Genomic DNA, 24,442 nt, shown 5'->3' on the forward strand with positions numbered 1-24,442 from the left:
CATCTGTAGTCTCAGTGCCTGGGTCAAGGACATAAACAAGAGGATTGACTAATACTCCTGGCAAGCCAGCTTAGCTGGAAAATAGTGAGCTGCAGATTCAGAGAAAGATCTGGACCCCAAAAAAAACAAACATGATGGAGAGAGACAGCAGGCATTCCCTGTTCTCTTCTGGCATGCACGTTTGTGTGTGTGTGTGTGTGTGTGTGTGTGTGTGTGTGTTTATGCCTGTGTGCATGCGTGCATGTGCACAAATAAAACCATTAGGAAAACCAAGTGTCCTTTTATTAAATATTTGGTATTTAATAGTATAGTCCTCCCCAAACCCAGTTGGCTTTGAACTCATAGAGATTCACATGCATCTGCCTCTGCTATGATTAAAGGCATGTACCACCAAGCCTGTCAACAGTATAGTTCCCTAAAAGAAAAAAAAGATAAAGAATAGGGCCAGAGAGATGGCTCAGTGAGTAAAAGCCGTGATGTGAGTGGTGGAAGAAGAGAACCAACTCCTTCAAGATGTTCTCTGCGTGTTGTGCATGCTCTGTGGCACTAGCATGCATATGCATACACACACAAATAAAATGTGATGAATTGGGGAGGGAGGAAGGAGAAGGAGAGGGAAAGGAGAGGAAGAATGGAGGGAATAAACTTTGGAAAAGAATGAGTTCCCAAACAGTAATCATCTTCATCTTTGTTATGATCCAGCAGCTCTGAAATTATAATGAATCAATTCTCTTTACTTTTCCTTCTGCCACTTATAAATTGTTTATGAAAAATAGAAGACAGAACAGGTAAAAAGTATATTGTATAAAACATATACTACTATGTTGCCATTTGGTGGCCATCATTTTCCTCCTACCACACTTAAATTTACAAATTTGATACTTATTTTTCTAACTTATTTTTCTCCTTTACCAATATATTTGTCTGATAATATTTATATATCAGCTTGCCTCCATCCCCCTTCAATTGACCGAAGTGGTTTGTCATACTTTCTGGTAAGAATAGAAAAATATTGATCTATATAGAAGATGGCTGCCTCTGTTTCTTTTCTTACTTCATTTTGAGGGCCAAAGAGAAGTTGGCTTGTCTAGGAACAGTTATTCCTCATTGAATAATTTCTTTAGTTATCAATCTTCATACTTAATAATTTAGTGCATGTGATCTGCCTCAGGAAATCTGCATACTAGACTCATATTAGAAATTCCTATTCAATTACCAGAAATGATTGGCAATTTTCTTCCTGGCCTAATCTGGACATAGTTAAAATGTGCCCCCACCATATGAAAAAGCAGAAGTTTGGGAACTTATAAAAGGAACAACAAGATCAATGAGTAAATATTATACAGACATACTTACTTTTTTACTCAGTGATTTTCTAAATTTTGGGTCATACCCCAGTTTTTAAAGACTCATGTAGGCTCCAAAGTAAACAGTTTTTAACACACTCAAATTTTACACACTTTTACCATTAACTCACTTCATGTACTCATTTCTGTTTCTGACCCTGGGGAGGAAAGCTCATTCTTGGGATCTTTCCTTTCTTCCTCTTTATTCTTTCATGACATATATTCCCATGACTTTAAATATAATTACAACACACAGTAGCTAGGTTTTAAGTGCTGAGCGGCAGGCATTGTTTTAAACATTACAACATGTTAATGCATTAGATTCTTTTAAGAATCCTATAAATTGGGCTGGAGAGATGGCTCAGAGGTTAAGAGCATTGCCTGTTCTTCCAAAGGTCCTGAGTTCAATTCCCAGCAACCACATGGTGGCTCACAACCATCTGTAATGAGGTCTGGTGCCCTCTTCTGGCCTTCAGACATACACACAGACAGAATATTGTATACATAATAAATAAATAAATATTAAAAAAAAAAAAAAAAAGAATCCTATAAATTGAGTACTATTATGACCCTAACTTAAGAATAAGTAAAAGACAAGACAGTGGGTGCATCTCAGGGGTAGAAACCTTACCTATATGCAGTTTCCTAGATTCCATTTCCAGAAATTAGGGGTGTGAGTCATGAGGAGGGAAGAAAACGAGGGAGGATGAAAGAGAGAGGGGGATGGGAAGAGTAATGAGGACTGAAGATACAGAAAGATTAACATGTCCAAGGTTACAGTTAGAAGCAAATGAAGCCTAAGTTTGAATCCAACTCTGTGATGGCCTAACCCCAGCTCATTGCCCTAATGCCTAGGAAATACACTTACAAACATGGTTATATTATTCTAGGGTGTTTGAATTAGACTGATTCTATGGATCCTTACACTGAAGCTAATCATTTATGTAGGTTCCAACTTGAGAACTGGTCTGACAGGACACTAACAAAGTCCATGAGAAAGCTGGAAAACTGTTTCCTTAATGGTAGTTTACAGTGTAAATGTCCAATGCTTTGATGGTATTTCTTCATTCACACTCACAAAAAAACTGTGTATTTAAAGTAAAAAGTAATTCATGACTTACCTTTGATATCTCTATGGACAATCATATTACTGTGCAAATAATGGACTCCCTCCAGAATCTGACGGGTGTATTTTCTAGTCACATTCTCAGTAAGAGCTCCATATGCTTTTAGTTGGTCCTTAATTGAACCCTAGGAAAAAAGAAAACAACTAAATCTTCTGTTTAAAATAAAAACTGCTACTAAATCTTTATTTTTAGAGAATCCTACTTCAAAGCTAGGAGACTCTAAGTAGAAAGGGCAGGAATTCTTAGTAAAATAAATATGCAGAGTTTCTTTCTCTTCTTTCAGATTATTTATGTTGAACTAATCTCTTTGAAATTAACAAATCACAAGTTTTGCATATTTCTAGGACCTTAATAAAACCCCAATTTGTTTTCCAAAAAAATAATGTTTAGGCCAAGTTACACAGGAAATAGAATATTTGAAAACATTTAAGTAGTAGCAAATAAATTCAGTGAGTAGCAATGGGATCATGATAAAGAGCTGTGCATAATGGTGAGAGTAAACTGCTACTCTGTGTCTAACACTGATGGCCAACAATGGCACTACCAGGTCCTGGTTGATCTATAAGCTCAGATGGCAACCTTGTACCATCAACATGTAATTCTGGCTATCTACTCCCACAAAGCCCCATGAATCAAACTTCTTTTTCCTAACTTACTCTAATAAATTATGAGAATATATTTTTCTCCCCCACCCTTTTTGTTGTTGTTGTTGTTTTTTGGAGACAGGGTTTCTCCATGTAACCACCTTTGCTGTCCTAGAACTCACTCTGTAAACCAGGCTGGCCTCAAACTCATAGAGATCCACCTGCCTCTGTCTCCCAAGTGCTGAGATTAAAGGCATACACCACCACTGCCTGGATACATTTTCTTTTTTTAGGTTTTTTTTTAAGTCATTTTTTTTTTAATTTCAAAAGTCTTTATTTAATTGAACTGGTAACATGTAATAATGCAAGAAACATTCTTCTGTGTATATATTTATAATATTAAGAGTTAAAAGTAGAAAAAATGTATATGGAAAAAGAGTGAAGATCTTGGTCAAGTCTAGATTGGTCTTGAACTTGAAATCCTTCTACCTCTACCGCTTGAGTGCTGGGATCACAGATATATGTTATTATGCCTGGCAGAAGGCACCTATCTCTTAATGAGTAATTACCATCTTGAAGTATGTTTACAAATGAATTAAATATTCCTATTTTGGCTACAGAAAAAAAAATCAAATTTTACAATAATGAGTCAAACCATGACTATTCTCCTCTTGTGAGCAATCAGCACGGCTACAGTGGAATCACCAGACATCCTATGTCTCCTGACATCAGCACATCAGGTTCAAAATTTCATCTCTGACACAGCAGATCAAAAGGGCTGAACTAAATTCTCCTCAACTATTTTTTTTTTTTTTTTGACAGTGTAGCCCTGGTTGTCCCAGAACTCACTTTGTAGACTAGTCTGTCCTCAAACTCAGACATCTGCCAGCCTCTGCCTCCGAAGTGCCAGAATTAAAGGCGTGAGCCACTACCTCCTGGTGACCTCAACTTGGCATATACCCCATAAAGATACGTGGACTTATCCCTGGCATAGACTCCATAAAGATGCATGGTCTTACCCCTGGCATAGACCCCATAAAGATGCATGGACTTACCCCTGGCACAGACCCCATAAAGATGCATGATCTTACTCCTGCCATAGACCCCATAAAGATGCATGGTCTTACCCCTGCCATAGACCTCATAAAGATGCATGGTCTTACCCCTGCCATAGACCCCATAAAGATGCATGGACTTACCCCTGCCATAGACCCCATAACGATGCATGGACTTACCCCTGCCATAGACCCCATAAAGATGCATGGTCTTACCCCTGGCATAGACCCCATAAAGATGCATGGTCTTACCCCTGCCATAGACCCCATAAAGATGCATGGACTTACCCCTGCCATAGACCCCATAAAGATGCATGGACTTACCCCTGGCATAGACCCCATAAAGATGCATGGACTTACCCCTGGCATATACTCCATAAAGATGGAGAGTGTTTTCTCCTGAGGATCCCTCAAACAACCATAATACTGAACAATTCGCTCGTGCAGCAAGTTTTTCAACAACTGAATTTCACACTCAAGTGCATTTACTTCCTGAAAGACAGAACTCCTGCTAAGTCTTTTTAAACAATAAGTTACTCTATTTGTTTCTGTGTGTGTGTGCAGGTTCATTCATACATGCACCATGAAAGACAAGTGGAGGTTAGAGAACAACTTGCAGGAGTTAGTTCTCTCCTTCCACCATGAGGGTCCCCAGGAGGTGGATTCTGGGTATTGACCTAAGGTTGACAGGCTTGGTGGTAAGTACCTTTACTTGTTAGACAATTTCAATGACCCTACATTAAGTCTTTATCGCATAATAGTAAACACAAGATACTCTTAGTTCATGGACAAAATGTTCACTGAACATAGAATATTTTAGTCTCTAATCAATAATTTTTAAAATTTTTATTGTGTGTGAAGTTGCCTGAGCTTATCTGGACAGTGTGTGTGTGTGTGTGTGTGTGTGTGTGTGTGTGTGTTGGCATGCGTGCACACGCAGCCCTCAGAAACCAAAAGAGGATGCTCAACACCCCTGGAACTAGAGACAGGTGTGTGTTGTGCACTTAGCATGAGTTGTCCGAAAGCACAACAGGTGCTCTCAATCACTAAGCCATCTCTCCAGACCCCCAATACCTTTTACTTAACAGTCCCCGAGGGTTTGCTAAAGCACTATACAAATGAAGCATTAAAATAACATTTTACTACAACCCACAAATCCCACCACACTGTCCTATTACATTTTAAAACCTTTTATGTACATTTAGTCTGGCTCTGGGTATGGGGGCAGAGGGTGAACACACATGCCACAGCACAATTGTGGAGGTCAGAGAACAACTTGTGGGACCTGACTCTCAATTATCATGTGGGTTCTGGGGACTGAATCAGGCCTTTAGGCTTGGAATAATCTCACTAGTCCTGTTTTTGTTTTGAGTTTTTTTCCCCCTCCAAGAAAAAATGCTTTACAATGGCCAAGTGAAGCAATCTGCATGGTGACTTTTACCTTGCTGGTCTCCGGGCTATCAGGGTTAAACTGAACTTGTTTAACAGCCAGTTCTCTTCCGGTATCAACATCATAACAGAGGTAGACTCTACCAAATGCTCCTTGGCCAAGCAGTTTGCCCAATCTCCAGTTCGTTGGAGCTCGAGGAGCTGAAAAAGAATATTTTCTTAAAATGGAATAGTCAGGTACTATAAAATGACATCCTTAACTGAACATTGTAGATACAAGGGAAAATTATAATCATCCAAATTTATAATGGTCTCCATCTTCCAAAAAATGTTCTCCTTATTCTTCTAAGAAATCTAACTAAAAGTTTGCATCTTGTGACACATTTTTTACCCCCCCAGGAAGATTTTCTTTTCCCCAATACCAAAGTGACAGCCATTTTTTACTTAATTTAAGATGTAAGATACCCAATTTTCCAATTTACTGCAGCAAATTAAAATATTTGTAAAGAGGGTTTTCAGTTCCATCTATAATACAGAAATCTGGAAAAAGTATCATTTCCCACTTCTGTAGGAGAAATCAGGCAATCAATAAAATTACAGTTTTATTTTATGTATACAGGTGTTTTCCCTGTATGTGTGTATGTGTGCACCACATGCATACAGAACTGGAAGCAGAAAAGGGCATGTGATATCCTGGTACTGGAGTTACAGATGGTTGTAAACTGCCTCCTGAGTGCTAAGAATCAAATCTAGATCATCTAGAAGATCAGCCAGTGCATTTAACCACTGAACCATTTCTCCAGCCCCCATAACTTTTTTAAATTGTTTTTTTGAGACAGGGTCTCACTATGTAGACTTGACTGTCCTGTAACTTGTTATGTACCTCAGGTTGGCCTTGAACTTCTGGTGCTTCTGCTCCCAAGTACTGGAATTATAGATGTGTATTGCTCTCTCTGGAAAAAACTATAACCTTTACTGAACATTTTGGAGCACAGATTACAGGGTATCAAACTAACCTAAAATCTAAGGAAAAGGAGGCACTCCAAGGAGAGAAAGGAAATGATGAAGCATATAAACAAATCCATTCCAGCCAGCAAGGAAAGCTAAGCTCCACTGTGAACAAGTGTGTTTGCTATGACAGCAATGAACACAGGAAAAGCAAGACATACATAAGCCCAACTTGCCCAGCTTCACTCTGTACCTCTTCCCTGTACTCATAGGAGCCAGAGATTATAACCTTGATGGTCAACGATAGGAAATGGAATGGCCCTGTGATAGACAGCCACCCTGAAAAGAAAGAGTCACTGCTGGTGACACACACCTTTAATTCTATCACTAAGGAGGCAGAGTGAGGGGATTTCCCTTGGAAGTTTTGAGCCATCAGGGACAGAGTGAGATCTGTTACCTGCCCCCCTGCCAAAAAAACCCCAAACAGCCTGAAACTTCTTGAAGAAGAGTAACAAGCCCCATTATCACTATGTTAGAGCAGTGGAAAAAGAAATGAAACAAAACAAAAACCAAGCCGGGCAGTGGTGGCACACACTTTTAATCCCAGCACTCAGGAGGCAGAGACAGGAGGATCTCTGTGAGGTGAGGCCAGCTTGGTCTACAGAGCTAGTTCCAGGGCAGGCTCCAAAGCTACAGAGACACCTGTCTTGAAAAACAAAAAACAACAAAGACAAAACAGAACAAAAAACCCTGGAGAATAAATGAGGCCTGGAAACCTGACCATTAAGAGTTTTCTTCCTCCAGAAAAGGGCAGGATCTGTGATAAAGCCCATCTGAATGGGGCCTGCTCAAGACTAAAGTCACAGACTGTCTCTAGCAGCCCACAGCTGAGGAAGCAGGATAAGGACACAGGGAGAGTTTGCCTTTCTGAGAAGCAGGCACAAAAAAGTACCAAATGCTGGGGCTTGAGCAGGATCACTTAGAAACCATCTAAAAAGCCAAGTTGGCAAAACTCTAGAGGAATTTTAAGCCCATGGTACACAGGTATAGGAGCACGCAAAATAACCAACCCAGTAAACTAGGAGTCTGCTGACTCAGTCCATCGTAAAAATAACCAACCCAGTAAACTAGGAGTCTGCTGACTCAGTCCATCGTAAAAATGAATGAGGTACAAGAGCTGTGCATATGCCCAGCTATATAAATTTTATTTACTTCAGTCTTCATGATCCTATAAGTGATGTCTGGCACTCCATGCAAAATTGTAAAAAAACATAAAAAAGCAAACTTAAAAAACAAAAAAACTAGGCATAGTGGTGTATACCATTAATCCTAGAACTTAGGAGGCAGAAGCAGGAAGATCTCTGTGAGTTCAAGACTAACCTCGTCTATGTAATGAGTTCCAAGCCAATCAAGGCCACAGAGATCCTGCTGGGTCTCCTTTAAGTTGTTTTGGAAAAGTATTTCATCTGACACACACAACTAGCAAATTTCTGCATGTCAGGATCTAACAAATGTTATATTGTAATTTTTCTCCATAAACCAATCTCCTCACTAGGCTATTTCTTAGAAATTGCATAGAGAGTCTCAGTGCTTAACACAGACATGTAGACTAGAATAGACAAGAACAATTAGTAACAATTTTCCTAATAAAAGTGAAGAAAAATTAGTAATTATGGCTACAGTAATTAGCGCTAATATACACTTATACCTGAATGTCTAGTCACCTTTAAAAAGCATGCTATTATTTCTTGTGAAGAGTGTTTTTCCCTGAGTTCTGACTTGCCATTTATTCCTGTTAACATAAAACTATGCAAATGTTTTGCTAAACATTTCTATTACTTACAACGGCTGGGTGGGCTGATGTCTGTGACAGTCAAAGTAGGATTGTCTATGTCACTTCCCCTTCTTCTTACTCGACCGTCGTCACACTCTGGGGTGAAGATGCTGCTGCCACTACTAGTGCTTAAGGAGTGATCAGTAGGGCTGAAACTCACAGGAGACCGGAAGCTGGTGCCCTGGGTCCTTCTAGCTCTTGGAAAAGTCTTACGACCTACAAAGTGAAAAGAGAATTAACTTAGTTCTTCTATTAATGTACTACACTTTCAGGATATTTAAACATCTATAATGTAGAATAAGAATCAGCCTTGAAATATAGGCTGAGAAACCTGAAATAACAATGATTACGTGTGCTCTGCTATGGAAAAAATGCACAAACACTCATGTGCACAAGAAAACCACAGAAAAAATTCTTCACTTTCACAGAAGAAAAACAATTTCATTTCCAATAATGACTTTAAAATAAATATAAAAAGCAAACTGGAGAGTTAGAGATAGCAGAGAGATACTGTCGATCCTGGTAGGCTCTTTTAGTTTGTTTTGTCAAGTTGACGCAAGCTGGAGGCATCTGGGAACAGGAAATCTCAATCGAGAAACTACCTCCATCTTATGGGCCTGTAAGCAAGTCAGTGGGGCACTTTCTTAATTAATGATATGAGTGGGAGGGCCTAGCTTACCATGGGTGGTGCCACCCCTGGGCAGATGATCCTGGGCTGTATAAGAAAGCATGCTGAGTAAGCCATGAGAGCAAGCCAGTAAGCAGAATTTTCCCATGGACTCCGCTTCAGTTCCTACCCTGACTTCACTTCATGATGGGCTGTAGCCTGCTAAGTGAAATAAACCTTTTCATGACCAAGTTGGCTTTGGTCATGGTGTTTACCACAGTAGCAGAGAGTAAACTAAGACACTGACACATCTACGTTTATTCATAAGAGCAAAGAAGTGCAAACAGTCCAGATATCCATAAAAAGGTAAATAGAAAAGGAAAATGTAAGGCACATACTGTGGCTGTTGGAATAAAAATGCCCCAGTAGACTCATATCTGAAAGCTTGGGCCCCAGTTGATGTACTCTGAGGTTTCAAAAGCCCACAACAGGCTCAGCTTTTCTGTCTGCTGCCTGCAGATATGTAGGCCCTCAGACACTGCTCCTTCCCCTTGCCTGCTTGCCTGTCTACTGCCGTGCTCCCCACCACAATCATGTACTAAACCTCTGAAACTGTAAGTAAATCCCAGTCAAATGCTTTCTTCTATAAGCTACTTTGGTCATGGTGTCTCTTCATAGCAATTGAATAGTAACTAAGACACACAAACAGTGAATTTTTTTTTCTGCTGTAAAGAAAAATGATATTTGTAAGAAAATGGATGGATCTAAAACTTTATTAAGTAAGGCAACCCAGACTCAGAAAGACAAAAAACTCATAGTCTCTCTCACAGGAAGATTCTTAAATGATATGGGATGTCCTTCTGTATATACGTTGCTTTTATTGGTTGATGAATAAAGCTGTTTGGGTCAATGGCTTAGCAGAGTAAAGCCAGGTGGGAATCAGAACAGAGATATATAGAGAGAGTAGGCAGAGTCAACAGGAAGATTCTTAAATGATATGGGATGTCCTTCTGTATATACGTTGCTTTTATTGGTTGATGAATAAAGCTGTTTGGGCCAATGGCTTAGCAGAGTAAAGCCAGGTGGGAATCAGAACAGAGATATAGAGAGAGAGTAGGCAGAGTCAAAGAGATGCCACATAGCTGCCGAAGGAGATGGACGCCAGAACCTTACCAGTAGGCCATAGCCTTATGGTGATACAGATTAACAGAAATGGGTTAACTTAAGATGTAAGAGTTATTAGCCTGAGCTAATAGGCCGAACAGTGTTGCAATTAATAGAGTTTCTGTGTGATTATTTGGGTCTGGGTGGCTGGGAACAAAAAAACAGTCTACATTTAACTGTTAATGTTTATATGCATGCATATATGTGGGTATGAACATAGTTACAGATTATGAACTAAACAGGAGATGACAAGAGGAAAGGATTTTGAAAAAGTGGGGAAAAACAAAAAGGGGAGGAGGGTAGAGGGGAAAAGCAACAAAAATAAATTTTGTCTAAAAAATGCTATAATGAAACCTAATATTTTGTGTGCTAATTTTTAAGAGTTGTAACATTTTTAAATTTATATATACATATGTATGTAAACCAGCCTCAGTGAAACGTTTTCCTTTAGAAGAGTTGTCACGACCATGAAGTCTGTTCACAACAATAGAACAAGACCAGTTTGATATATATGTGCCCATGCGTGTGGAGACGCAAGGTCAACAATGGGCATCTTCTTCAAACACTCTCCACCTCTATTATCTTGTTTATTTATGTATGTATGAATTTACTTATTTAAGACCAGGGCATAACCATGTAATTTATTTATCTGTTCGGTTTATTTAAGACAAGGTATAATTATGTGATTCTGTAATTCTGGCTGGCCTGGAACCCACTATGTAGACCAGGGTTGTCTCAAACTCAAAGATCCACCTGATTCTGCCTCCCAAGTGCTGGGATTAAAGGTGTGGGCAACATGCCCAGCTGCCATATTTACTTTCTTGAGTATTACTTTTGGATCTCTCATTGAACCTAATATTCACTGATTCATCAAGACAAGCCAACCACCAAGCTTCAGGAATCCTTTGCTCTACATCCTCTCCTCCAAGCTCAGTAAGAGACATGCACTGCTGTGCCAGCTTTTCTTGTGCTTGAGCAGCATATACTTTAGTGACTAATATACCTTCTCTGACCCAATTTGTTTTTCCTTTTCTCTCTGAGACAGTGAGTGGTGTAGGAGTTCCTTCCTTCTGTTTGTGTGCTGCTTTCATAGGATAATGAATAAAAAAAACTGCTTTGGCCTAGTTGATAGGGCGGAACTTAGGTAGGCGGAGAAGACAGAAATGAATTCTGGGAGAAAGGAGCAGAGAGAGAGCCGCCATGGAGCCACCAGGTCAGAGATGCTGAATCTTTCCCGGTAAGCCACGACCTTGTGGTGATATTACAGATTAATAGAAATGGGTTAAATCAAGATGTCAAAGTTAGCCAATAAGAGGCTAGAGATAATGGGCCAGGCAGTGACTTACATGAATACAGTTTTTGTGTGATTACTTCAGGTGTAAGGTAGCCGGGCTATCGGAACAGAACAAAGGGACCCCTCCTCGTGCAAAAAGACAGGGTTTTTCTTGGAACCTATCCTGGAACTAGCTCTTGTAGATCAGGCTGGCTTTGAACTCACAGAGATCCACCTGCCTCTGCCTCCTAAGTGCATGTGCCATCACCACCCAGCCCAATTTACTTTCTTAAAGGGACAAGGAAATATGAATTGTACCCTTAGGGACTAAATTTCTGATTCCTGATTTATACCATTTCCAATTATCCCTCTGTAATTAAACATAAATATCACAAGATGGCATAAAACTACTATATTATTTTGCTTTACTTATAACCTGATATTCTCAAAAAATGTTTTTGGAGGATTGACAGAGGACAAATTTGGGGCTTTGGGCAAGTACTTTACCACTAAGCTGCAGCCCCAGCAAAAAAGGTTTGTTGGGTTTGTTTGTTTGTTTGAAACCTGGTCTCTCTATGTACCTGGCTGTCCTGAGACTCACTATGTAGGTCTTGAACTCATAGAGATCTGCCTGACACTGCCTCCTGAGTATTGAGACTAAAGGCAAAGGTTTTTATTTTATTTTTCCTAGCAAAGGTTTTTATTTATTTATTTTTAACCAGAAACTTAAGTGACTCAAGAACAAATTATTTGGTCATCATAAATATGAGGCTTTTCAAACATGTGGTCATTTTTATAATATTGGCTAATGTTAATCTGTTTTTATAGTCTCATTGTTCGAAACTTACCATCATTATACTCTTGATGATGATATGAAACATGATACCTTCTTGGATATGTTCCTCCTTTTCCAAACTTCTCAAATATAGGGTTATCATAGTCTGTTAAGACATAAGAATGTTATCATTAAAAAAGGAAAGTATTTTTAATAATAAAAAGCATATTTATCATTTTTAATTTTTTTCAAAAATTTTTTCCCTCCCAGCTAAAACGTGACATAAACATTCAAGCACGTAGAATTTGTAGTCTAACCTGAAAACTCCTGATGATTATCCGGGTAACTCTGTGCTCTAGGCATCCGTGACTTTGGATAGTTTTCTCTATAAATAGAAAATGTAAGATTAAATTAAAAGAAGGTATGTAATAAAATGTTTAAAAATTTTTAACCAATATCTGTATTTGTATGTGTGTTAATATCGTGGGGTGGGGGTGATGTGTGGGTGTGTAAAGGAGCTCACATAAGTACTAACATAAAGTTTTAACAAGAAACTTCTTTGAAACACTCATTTAGTACACTCAGACAAAAAGTCAAGCTTTTAAAAATCAGCTACTACTTTTGGGGTAAGAATGGCACATTTGAAACCATGGAGATCTGAAGCACCTGCATTTCAGTTTAATGCTGAAAGATTTTTTTCTAAAATTGTTTATGAATCTATATAAGAGACATATAATTTTAACTTAACAAATATCAATGACAAATTTTCAGGATGGAATACTACAAATTTTCTTTCTTTTCTTTGGAGGTGGGGTGGGTACGAGTAAACAGAGTAGATCCCCAAAGCAAGCACTGACAGACAGGCTTCATAGGTGTGTGTGGAGGAAATTATAGGTGAATTTCCAAATGTGTATCTGGTGTCTAAAGAAGCCTGGAGGAAATAACAAGTGAAGCATCTCATACTAACTGTGCTACACAAGACTGCAAAGAGCAATGTCCTTCTGAGAACAAAAGAGGGCGCCCTCACAAATGCACATCATGCATACAAGGAACAAATAAAAATAAATTTTAAAAGAAACTGCCAAAACCAAACATGAGAAACTTTGCAACAGTTTCAAGAGCTGTCTTAAAATAAACATAGTCTAAGTTTGCACTTGCTACAAACAAGATTTTGAAAAGCATAAATAGAAAAAAAAATAAGACAATAAAGTTATTGAATCTCATGAGGTTACAGGATTTATTCACTTCAGGAGCTGTGGTGCATGCCTTTAATCCCTGCACTCAGGAGACAGAGGTAAGCGAATCTCTGTGAGTTCAAGGCCAGCCTGGTCTACAGAGTGAGTTCCAGTACAGACTCCAAAGCTATAGAGAAACCCTGCCTTGAACCAAAAAGATTTATTCACAATATAGAAAACTTTACTTAATGTCAGTGTAGACAATTATCAATAAGCTACATTTTTCAGAATATAGAATAAAAGAATTATTAATAACTCTATATATCAACATGAACTAAAAGGCAGACCAATAATCATAATTACCCATCCAAAGGACTATCGAGTGATGGACAGCTTCCTGAGCCAGAATTTTCAGGGCTGCTTAAAGACAATGGATCCAGCATCTAGGAAAATAAAGAGTTCCACCATGATTCTGCCTGATAATAACCAAAAGTTACTTTAAAAAAAAAAAAAACAAAACTGCTTGGGGCTATATGTGGGAGGAGGGGGAGGGAAATGGGAAACGGGGAGCAGTTGGAAATTTTAAGTAAAAAAGAATAAAAAAAAAAAAAAGAAAGAAAATCAAATTGTTTCAGTAATTTTACATACTAATACAAAAAGGCATATGTAAATTAATGAGAAGCTTCTAATATTTTTTCACTTAAGATAGAGGATTACAGAAAATGTACACACACACACCCCACCCTGGTATCTGCCAAATCACACTGGTCCTGATCAGTGCATCTTCACATACAGTGAAAAACAGCATCTATCTGGCTTACTTGGTCCATGCTCTCTGGAATGAACTCTCCTTCACTGTTGATGCTAGTGAATGACCCATTCCGGGCGATCTCATGTAGTTCATCTGGAATGTATCCTGGGGGAGGGGAACTTCTATCTCTATTAGTGGTACCTCAAAAAGAAAAATTTTAAGTTTTATTACTGTCAGCAAGCAAACTAATTTTTGTTTCAATTTAATAGGTTATATTTCTAACCACATAAATATAAATTAGCAAGAAAATCTAGTGCTTATAGAAACTTAATCAGAATATTCAGGCTTAGAGCTTTTATAGCCTCTCTAAACTCTAAATTAACATTTGACAACCTCACTCGAATATGCTAATTTATACTAAAGTTTTTCAGACTGATGACAACCATACCATGAACTGATAACAAGAGAAACTTATATTAATGCCACTTATTCTGAATTTCCAAAGATAATTTGTATCTGCTAGTCTTTGATATAACTTGTTGCTGATATCATGGTATAGTAAAAGAATAAGGGCTCTGTATTCAGGCATGGCTTAAAGTCTAGGGCAAGTTACCATCTTAGTGTCTTTGGCAACTGGTTTGTTTGACTATCAAAGTACACAGTACTACATCACTTCTTGGTAAGAATGCTATGATGGTAAATTCATTCACCACAAACATATGTTGTGCACATTTGGTTCCATGACATTCTTTCTGGTCACACTCTTTAATCTTTAGAAAGCTGAAGTGAGATTGCTTCCTACTCATTTGGGTCCTATTTTATATTTACTATCCTATATCTTATTTTTTATTACTTAAAACTATGTTCTTGTGCCAAGCTATATTCCTTTCATTTAAATGTCTTCATAATTTCCCAGGTGTGCTGGCAAACACCTTTAATGCCAGCACCCAGGAGGCAGAGACAGGCAGATCTCTTAAGTACAAAGCCAACCTTATCTACGTAGAGTTCCAGATGAACCAGCCTATACAATAAGACTCTGCCCTATCCCTCTCCTCCAAAAACTTCATACTTTAAGAAAAAATGGAGGAGATCCTGACATTCATGTAGATGGTTCATTTAACTATTTGCAACTCTTATGAAACAATAATCTGCCTATTTTTACCTGGTTCATAGGAAATGATACTTTATTGACATAGTTTTCTGCTCTCCTTGCAGGTTCTTTAAAAGTAAATAGATACATAAGTGGTGTAAGCATTTAAATTCTATTTAAGTTTAAAGGAAAAGAAGCATATATAAAGGGGTCTTTTACTAAGTAGGGAGAAGGAGCAAGAGAACACCTATTAAACGTGCAGAGACCTCATCTGCTGTCTGAAAAGAAGTGTGGGCTGAGTTCAGGGTTCATGTCGGCTTTGTAATAGCTATGGTTAACAGTTATAACTGCATCCCTGGTATTTCTACTCTTTCTGAATATTCCTTTTTTTAAAAAAATAAAAGAACAATATACTCAACTACTAACTGAGATGGAAGGCAGCTATAAAAGTTTCTTCATCCGATTACCTGACAACACATATTCTTAACATTGATTGTAATGGGCATATTAACACACTCATAGAAATTGATTGTAATGGGCATATTAACACACTCATAGAAATTGATTGTAACGGGCATATTAACACACTCATAGAAATTCTGCACAATTTTCAGTTTTTGTCTTATCCTGGCACCAAGTCAAACAACAAAAATACTTATTAGTAGGTTAATAATGGAGAATTCAAAATTGCATTTTAACTAGTGCATTTAAGCTTTTTGTGTCTAACAACTGAAACAAAGTGGCTGATTTTACTTCTACAAAGAAAAACTAAATAGTTAATAGCAACTGTGCCTCCAGTTTGAGAAGCAAAGCCTACTTTACAAGTATTCTGTTTGTGGCTTTAATCTTCTGCTTCAAAGTAAGGGAAAAGGCACTGGCTTCATAGTGAGAGTGCCAGAATTTGAACTCAGTTCAAATAGTCTTTCACTTTTTTTTAAGTAATATCAAGTACATCTGCATAAGGATAAGCCCTGTCTATTTACGTATCATCTCTGTAGGTCATATCTCTAGTTCTCTGAAACAGACTCACATGAGACAAGACACTTAAAAAGAGAATGATCATAAAGCAGCTTATTCTAGAAAACAAAAGAACATAAAAAACTCCTCTACTTTCTCACATGCTAATTTAATCTTTTCATTCATTGTTAACACCCTTCTTCTATTGAAGTCATTTCTAGATTTTTACCCAAATATTTTCTTTTGCCCTGCTTGCTTGCTTTCTCTTTACTTACCTGCATCCCCTCTTTTACTTTCCTTTTCAAGTCTATGCCTTCAATACAAGAGTTCATGCTACCTGGAGTGACTACATTCTATTCCCTATCTGTTAAAAACAGCTGTTCTTTAAGCAACAAACACTTTGATATTGTCTATTTTTTTTTAATTTTTAATGATACTTTAAGAATTTATCTTGTTAGCCAGGCGGTGGTGGCACACGCCTTTAATCCCTGCACTCGAGGTAGAGGCAGGTGGATCTCTGTGAGTTCAAGGCCAGCTTGGTGTACAAGAGCTAGTTCCAGGACAGACTCCAAAGCTACAGAGAAACCCTGTCTCAAAAAAACAAAAAACAAAACAACAACAACAAAAAATTATTTTATTGCCTTTATTTATATGTACACGTGAGTCAACACGTATTCATATGCATGCAAGTGCCAGCAGAGACCCAAAGATGGTGTTGTATCCCCTAGACCAAGAGACACAGATGGTAGTGAGCCGCCTGACACTGGTGCTGAGAATCAAACATCACAAAAATCACTTTTAACCACTGAGTCATCTCTTCAGCTCCTTGTAAATGGCTTTTTTTTTTTTTTTTTTTTTATGGCAACAAGTATGGAGGGTTTAAAACACCTCTGCCTACCCAGGCTCAATAAGGCCACCTCACAAGATAGCACACAGGATCCTTATTTCTTTATATCATAAGCTTACGTATAAGAAATTCATTATTCATGATAAATAAAACTAGATACAAGAAAAAATAACACAATCTAGTTATTCCTAGCCATGTTTATATTGATAGATAACAGCATACTCTGGCAATACCTAAAACCTTAGAGAACTTAGAAACGAGAGTCCAGTCGTAATGTCTTAGTTACTGCCTTTCTTTACTCATATCATTAAAACCTCTTCGAAATTTTACTTCAATTCCTGAATATTAAAATACTCTGTATAAACAAAAATTTTAAATTGGATATAGCTAGTCCTAAAATATGTAAAATTAATTTCTCAGGAACAACAGTTAAGACAAAGTAGTTCAAGCATGTAATTGCAGAGAGCATAGAGACAAGGTACTACTTATCAGGAATATATTTCATGTTACAATACATTAAAAGATGAGAAGGATTTGAGAAATCACTCAATTTCCTTATTCAGACCCTGGCTTTCTCACCTACTACAGATAGCCGCTTTTTCCTCTCTGCACCAAGTTGTGTATTATTCAAATCTTCTGATGATGGTGATGGTTCTAAATTAGTAGCCTAGAAGAGAAAAGAGCAATTAATGCTATTCTTCCCATTTGAGGCTTTCAACTGAATCCTCCTCTCACTACAACACAGCCTAGCTATTCTCCACTCTTGTTGGGACTTTTCAAATCTACTCTTACAAATTTTAGTTTACCAGAAGAGTGGCACAAGCCTGACTGGAAGGCGAGAACAAGAAGATCTCTTGCACCCAGGAACAGAAAGGGACGGAGGGAGGAAAGCAGGTGGTTGAAGGGAGGAGAGGATGAAGAAGACAAGATATTCCAGGGCCAGTAAGATGGCTTAGCAGGTAAGCGTGCTTGCAGTTCAAACCCTGGAACCAACATGTGGAAAGAAGAGAACTGATCTTCTTCATACATGTGCCTGTGCACATCTCACCCCATCCACACAAAATAAACGTAAAAGGTAAAAATAAAAAATGGACATTTCAATTCTAACGTAATTTTTTCCAAGTTGCCAGTTTCTATTCATTTCACATGTATAATATATTCTTATTTGTAACTCTGACTGTATAGTTTCGGGGGAACAAGGATATTAAGTTACAGTAATGAAAAGTATGTAAGTTCAATTTTGTAAACTAAACATAAATCAAATAATTTATAAAACTTAATTTTATAAATTAGAATATATTAAATGATTACAAGTCTTAAAATCTTCAGTGAGAAATACAACCCCAATTCATACCTGTGTACTTCCATTCATTACAAGTAATATCTTGAGACTCTTCATGTGAATACTCCGATCCAGCAGTTCCACGGCTTTGTCTAAGTCATCTTGGGTAGTTAACGGAATTACCAGCTGAACAAAAAGATACAGGAATCATGCAAACATCACATCAGGTCAAGCTCTTCCATGAGCAGCTCCATTACTGGGGAACTGCAAATCTCAAAACACCTGTACTCTATTACTACAATGACAGTTTAAGGAGTATACACATCTCTGTCCTCTATTCCAACACCACTTAAAGTCTCAGAAACAATGTAAAGAGTCAAAATGTATTTCTTATTAATCATTACATTCTTCTAGTAAATATAACTAAAAATTAATTTTCTGTGATATTTTATAACTGCTAAATTTAAGGTACAGTAAGTATATTCATGCTAAGAACAGTGAAAGGTAAAAACACAAATTATATAAAATAAGGTACTCTTTTCATCTGCACAAATAAAATTCTTAGTTCTTTTTCAAATAGTAACCACAGATTTATACTCTGTCTGATGTGTTTGTAATGTAACAAACCTTGAGTATCTGTGACAGCTGCCATGGGAAATATCATCAGCTACATATCTGCAATCTACAATTCACCTGTATTCATCTCTGGTCCTGGTGACTGACCACTACACTCTAGAACAAGCAAGCTAAATGAGCGATCATCTCAGGAAACCCTCAAAGTGATGTCTACTTTCATTAGGACTCACTCATGGCTAAGATGTTATAAAAGACAGAAGCACCCAAGATGTATATGAAAAAAAGTAGGATTCACACAATTTACAAAAATCAGAATCTTTTATTTTTTTAAGTAAAAAATTTTGTGCAGCTTAAGGAAACTGTCAATGATATAAAAGTATGTATTATTTCAGTGGAAGAGGAACACTGTAAATAAAAGGACATATGCCACACTTACTAATCATCTCTAAAGAGCAGAGCATGCGAGACATATTTAAATGTAAAGTCTACTTAGCTGAGAGTCCTCTGCAGTATAAATCCATGAAGATAGGATCCCTTCCAGCAGAATACAGCAAAGAGCAGGCCCCTGGCAAATGCTGTTCAGTACGTATCATTGGGTGAGCACCAGAGATGTGCCCAAACCCAGGAACTACTATGGTATGTAATTATACTCTATAGAGTGTTTTATGAAAACAGTGTCTTTTTTTTAAGATTGACAGAAGTTTAAGGTCATCCTAAGAAATACAGTGAGTGCCAGATCAGCCAAAGTTACATGGTTAAGATTCTGTCTCAAAATTATTATTAATTTTTTTTTAAAAAGAGAAAACTGTCAAGTGCAAATATAAACCAAGACTAATTTGAACTCTGTTTACATCTATCTACTCTCTACTTAAAAGTTTATTCCCAATTTCTATTTGCAGCTAATTTTGTGCTAGTACACATCAACTTAACTCCTCTTGCCTATCGCTGACAAAACACCCTGGGAGAGACAGGGAAAGGAAGAAGGGGTAGACAAAGGGGTTGGAAGGTAGGATGTCTTTGTTTCCCTGAGAATCATACTAGGAGATGATGACTCAAGGTCAAGTTATTTATATGGGAAAAGAATCTAGATAGGTGATTTGGAAAAATGGGGGGAGGGGGTGAAAAATGCATTATCCAGAGAGCTGCCCTTCAGGACAGCTGATAATCATCTTCCCTCTATGTCCTTCACCCCGTGCTTACATCTAGAAAACCCCAAGAACCCTAGGCTGGCTGTTAATTTTTTTTTAAATATTTATTTACTTATTATGTATACAACATTCTGTCTGTGTGTATGCCTGCAGGCCAGAAGAGGACACCAGACCTCATTACAGATGGTTGTGAGCCACCATGTGGTTGCTGGGAATTGAACTCGGGACCTTTGGAAGAGCAAGCAATGCTCTTAACCTCTGAGCCATCTCTAAGGCTGGCTGTTGAAAACCTGGCCAGCATGAACCTATGATACAGTACCCGGAAGACTGGGTAAGACAAATGCTTATGGGTAATAAAACCACAAATGAACTGAAAAGTACAATTTCAAAATATTGCTATCGTACAATACTCATTACTCTGTTTAGAGATCCTATTTAAGACTCAGATTTGTACTTATGAAAGCATGTTCTTCTTGGGACTCCTACCCAGGTCCTGCTGTGGCTCTGTGTCTGTAAGCTGGTGCAGGCAGAAGGGGCTGACACAGGTTGGCTGGTTGATGGAAGAATTACTTTCATTGGTTAATAAAGAAACTGCCTTGGCCCACTTGATAGGCTAGCCCTTAGGTGGGTGGAGTAGACAGAACAGAATGTTGGGAGGAAGTGAGGCAATCGCCATGCCTCTCCTCTCTGGGCAGACGCGATGGACCCAGCCACCAGGTCAGACATGCTGAATCTTTCTTGGTAAGCCACCACTTCGTGGTGCTACACAGATTACTAGATATGGGTTAAAGCAAGATATGAGAGTTAGCCACTAAGAGGCTAGAGCTAATGGGCCAGGCAGTGTTTAAAAGAATACTATTTGTGTGTTGTTATTTCGGGGCATAAGCTAGTCTGGCGACCGGGAGCCGGGCAGCGGGAAGCGGCCTGCAGGTCCTTCTACAGCTGGTGTTGCTGTAGGCCCTGGAGCTCCCAAAGCAATAAACTGTCTGGTATTCAGCACAGAAAGTACTCTATGTTGTAAATAAGCAATCAGACTATGCTACTGTGGTGATGAGTTCTGTGCCTTTTATGTTTAAAAGAGTATTTTCTTCAAATACTCTATTAAATACATATGAAGAAAGTGAAAAAAAATAAAGTATTTTCCTTTCAGAGCTATTCTGAAATACTTTATTTGCACAGGTTTCATGTATTTTCTCTGTTAAAGTTTTAGGGTGACCTCTCTCGTCTCTCCATCTCCACCAGTACACTTGCTATTCACAGTTCTCAAGCTGCTCCATCTTCTGTTCTTCCCCTGAAACTCTTTGTAGGGCTGGCTTTAAATATTAAATCTCGGTATAAATATTATCTCAGCTAGTTTTTCCTTAATAGTGTAAAGAGGATACTCATAGACCTTTTTTGTTTGGGTTTTTTTTTGAGACAGGGTCTCTATGTAGACCTGGCTGTTCTGAAACTTACCAAGCCTGCCTGCCTCTGCCTCCAACTTGCTCCTGCTACCAAGTACTGGGATTAAAGCAGGCACCGCCACTCCCACCTTTGACTTCTCTTTTATTCATTGTCACAAGAGTTTATGTATTTCCTTAAAAATTTTTCAACTCATCTACTGTCTGCTTCTTCTACAAATCTGTAAAGCCTACCCCATAAAAGGCTGCAACTCACAAATCATAACATTAGGCCAATAAAAAGTATTTTCCAAAGATTAAAAAAATTAACTAAAAATTTTAAGATCCCACACAGAGTAAGAAAGTCCAGTTACTATCTAATACAGTTCTAATCTCAAGATTAAAAGGGTTTCCCAAAAACATAATGAGCCCTCAAGACCATATGTACTGACCCCAAACATAAATAACATAGGAATGGGGCATGAAGAGATGCCTCAGTGATTAAGAGCACTAGTTGTTCTTCCAAAGGACCCAGGTTCCATGCCCAGCATCCACAACTGTCTGTAACTCCAATTCCAGGAATCTGGTACCCTCACACTGACACACATGCAGACAATGCACGGAACATATATATATATGCACAGAAAAATAAATAAAAATATTTAAATATATATAGGAATAAAAAAAAAATCCTAAACAACATCCAATGATCCTAAATTTTAATGAAGTTGACTCCCAAAGCTCTATAGGCCCAAGGAAAGTAAATTCACTGCGTACATAGAGTAAAAGGAAAAAAAACTAAAGCAAAAAATGTTGAGGTGATGCCTATCATGCTACTGTATATTCTTACTCAATTATTTTCACAGCAGCACCTCCACTTAATAGGGTAAAATTTACAAACATGTCACATCAGTCATCTAATGTACCACTCTTTTCCTAGTCACCAAATGAAAGTACAGGCTCTTACATGAACACATGAACTGTTCAAAATAAAGACTACTAAAGTGAAATGGCACACATTTACCTCATTGTTGGTATAGTGTAGATCCATAGACTGTCCAAAAGCAACTTTCGACTTAGACCTCAGATCTTCTAGTTTAACTGGTCTGGTAACCTGCAGGATTCTACAGGAAAATAATTTTAAAATATTTTATTTTCTTTGTAATAAACAATATACTTACAACAGCTGTTTCATTATATAAAAAAATTAAGGGCTAGAAAGATGGCTCAGAAGTTAAGAGCACTGGCTCTTCCATAGGACCCAGGTTCAATCCCCAGCACCCACATGACACCTTACAACTGTCTGTAACTCCAGGGTATCTGACACCTTCGCACAGACATACACGCAGAGAAAACCAGTGCACATAAAAAACCCATAAGTTTAAAAAAAAAAAAAAAAGCTGAGAGGTGGTGGCACACACCTTTAATTCCAACACTCAGAGGCAGAGGCAGGCAGATCCCTGTGAGTTTCAGGTCTACCTGGTCTACAGAGTAAGTTCCAGGACAGTCAGGGCTACACAGAGAAACCCGGTCTCAAAAAAATCAAACAATGAAAAAAAAGTGAAAATTATAACACACTTTTAATAAAATACAAAAAATTATTTCAATATAAAACTTAAAACAGAACCACTAAAATTTGTTCTATGCTAATTTATAATTTTTAAAAGATTCTCAAAGTTTAATTCATAATCACATAAATATTAAAAACCAGTGTAAAGCATCCACTTAGGAAAGTGAATTTAATTAACTATGTGACATATTTGTAACAGAATGCTGTGAAATTGATAAGAATAGTAAGTTATCCACTCTGTGGAGATCAAATTTGATTTCTGGATCCTTATTAATTCAACATTTTAGCACATTTACTATATAAGCAACTCTAAGACTCTAAGGGACTGAAGTGAAATAAAATTATGATATTTGCTTTTTCTATTCCTGAAGCCTGGCCGGCCCAGAGAACATGCACTAAGTCTAGAGAGAACCATGTTAGATTAGCTCCTCAGGGGATAAGCCACTTCCGTGCTCATTTTTTATAGTATTAGGGCATATCACATACAAAATCCAGAGCTGAGGAAACGGAAAAGCTAGCAAAGACTCAGAAAATGTCAAACGGGGAATACATTACTAGACAACAGGTTTTAGTTTTTTTGTTCATTTGGTGTGGTTTGGTTTTCGGTTTCTCAAGACAGGATTTCTCTGTGTAACAGCTCTGGCTGTTCTGGAACTTGCTTTGTAGACCAGGCTGGCCTCGAACTCACAGAGATTCACCTGCCTCTGCCTCCTGAATGCTGGGATTAAAGGCATGCACTACCACCTCATAGCTTAGATAATAGTTTACAGTTTGTCAGGTATACTTTTTCCCCCCAGTATCTCTGGTGAATTATACTCACATCTTCGAGTTATATGACTTATGAGCCATTTTAAATTCCTTAGACTAACAAGCCTTCATTAACATCATGAGTCACTAATAACAACAACAACAAAAAATTGTACCTCCTATTAGATCTTTTTGTCAGTTATTTTGCCCTGAGGTACAAATACTAGTCGGACAGCAGGCATAGAAGGCTAGGCTTACAATCATGCTAAATAAACAGTCTGCAGTCACCATTCCAACTCACTGTACAACATTATTAACAAAACACATGTCATGGCATTGAAATCTCTTGAAAACACTCAAAAATTGAACTCAGTAAAAATAAAAGTAAAGAGTAAAATTTAAAGTGTGTAGTATGAGACAATCTTATTTACTTCCCGATATTACAAAGCAAGCACATTCAGTATTTCCAATGGTCAGCAGGCACCTGACATATTCTATTTCTCTTCAGTCTAAGTGAGTATCACATATTACCAAAGACTATTCCATTTTTAATTTTAAAATCACAAAACTTCATTCAAATCTAAAAAGAATCTTTAATAGCTTAGTTGGAATACATGTTTTATTATATAATTTAATTGATTTCCTTACTTACCTTTTTTCTCCTCTGTGTTCAAATTTGACTCGGACATCATTCTATAATAAAGTGAAGATATTACTTATTAGCCTACTCATTGGACACAGAGCAGAAGAGAGGGGGTTTCATTTTCAAAGTATAATTTTAATCACCTGATGTCTGTCAAAAAGCTGAGGTGAGACTA

General features: G+C 37.7%; 1 protein-coding gene across 2 annotated transcripts in view; it reads right to left on the minus strand.

Annotated features, from left to right (window-relative positions):
- Positions 1–24,442, minus strand: part of Map3k2 (mitogen-activated protein kinase kinase kinase 2) — an 86,340-nt gene that overhangs the window by 11,635 nt on the left and 50,263 nt on the right. For both annotated transcript variants that reach the window (XM_057788405.1, XM_057788406.1), the window contains 12 exons: positions 24,277–24,317; positions 22,332–22,431; positions 18,277–18,390; positions 17,502–17,589; positions 14,099–14,229; positions 13,641–13,720; positions 12,420–12,487; positions 12,176–12,268; positions 8,293–8,499; positions 5,554–5,702; positions 4,473–4,604; positions 2,468–2,597 (listed from right to left, as the gene is read on the minus strand). In XM_057788405.1, coding sequence (XP_057644388.1) covers positions 2,468–2,597; positions 4,473–4,604; positions 5,554–5,702; positions 8,293–8,499; positions 12,176–12,268; positions 12,420–12,487; positions 13,641–13,720; positions 14,099–14,229; positions 17,502–17,589; positions 18,277–18,390; positions 22,332–22,431; positions 24,277–24,317 — 1,333 coding nt within the window. The remainder of the gene's footprint in view (positions 1–2,467; positions 2,598–4,472; positions 4,605–5,553; positions 5,703–8,292; positions 8,500–12,175; positions 12,269–12,419; positions 12,488–13,640; positions 13,721–14,098; positions 14,230–17,501; positions 17,590–18,276; positions 18,391–22,331; positions 22,432–24,276; positions 24,318–24,442) is intronic.

This window comes from Chionomys nivalis, chromosome 14 (assembly GCF_950005125.1).
Source record: "Chionomys nivalis chromosome 14, mChiNiv1.1, whole genome shotgun sequence".
NCBI classification, from domain to species: Eukaryota; Metazoa; Chordata; class Mammalia; order Rodentia; family Cricetidae; genus Chionomys; species Chionomys nivalis.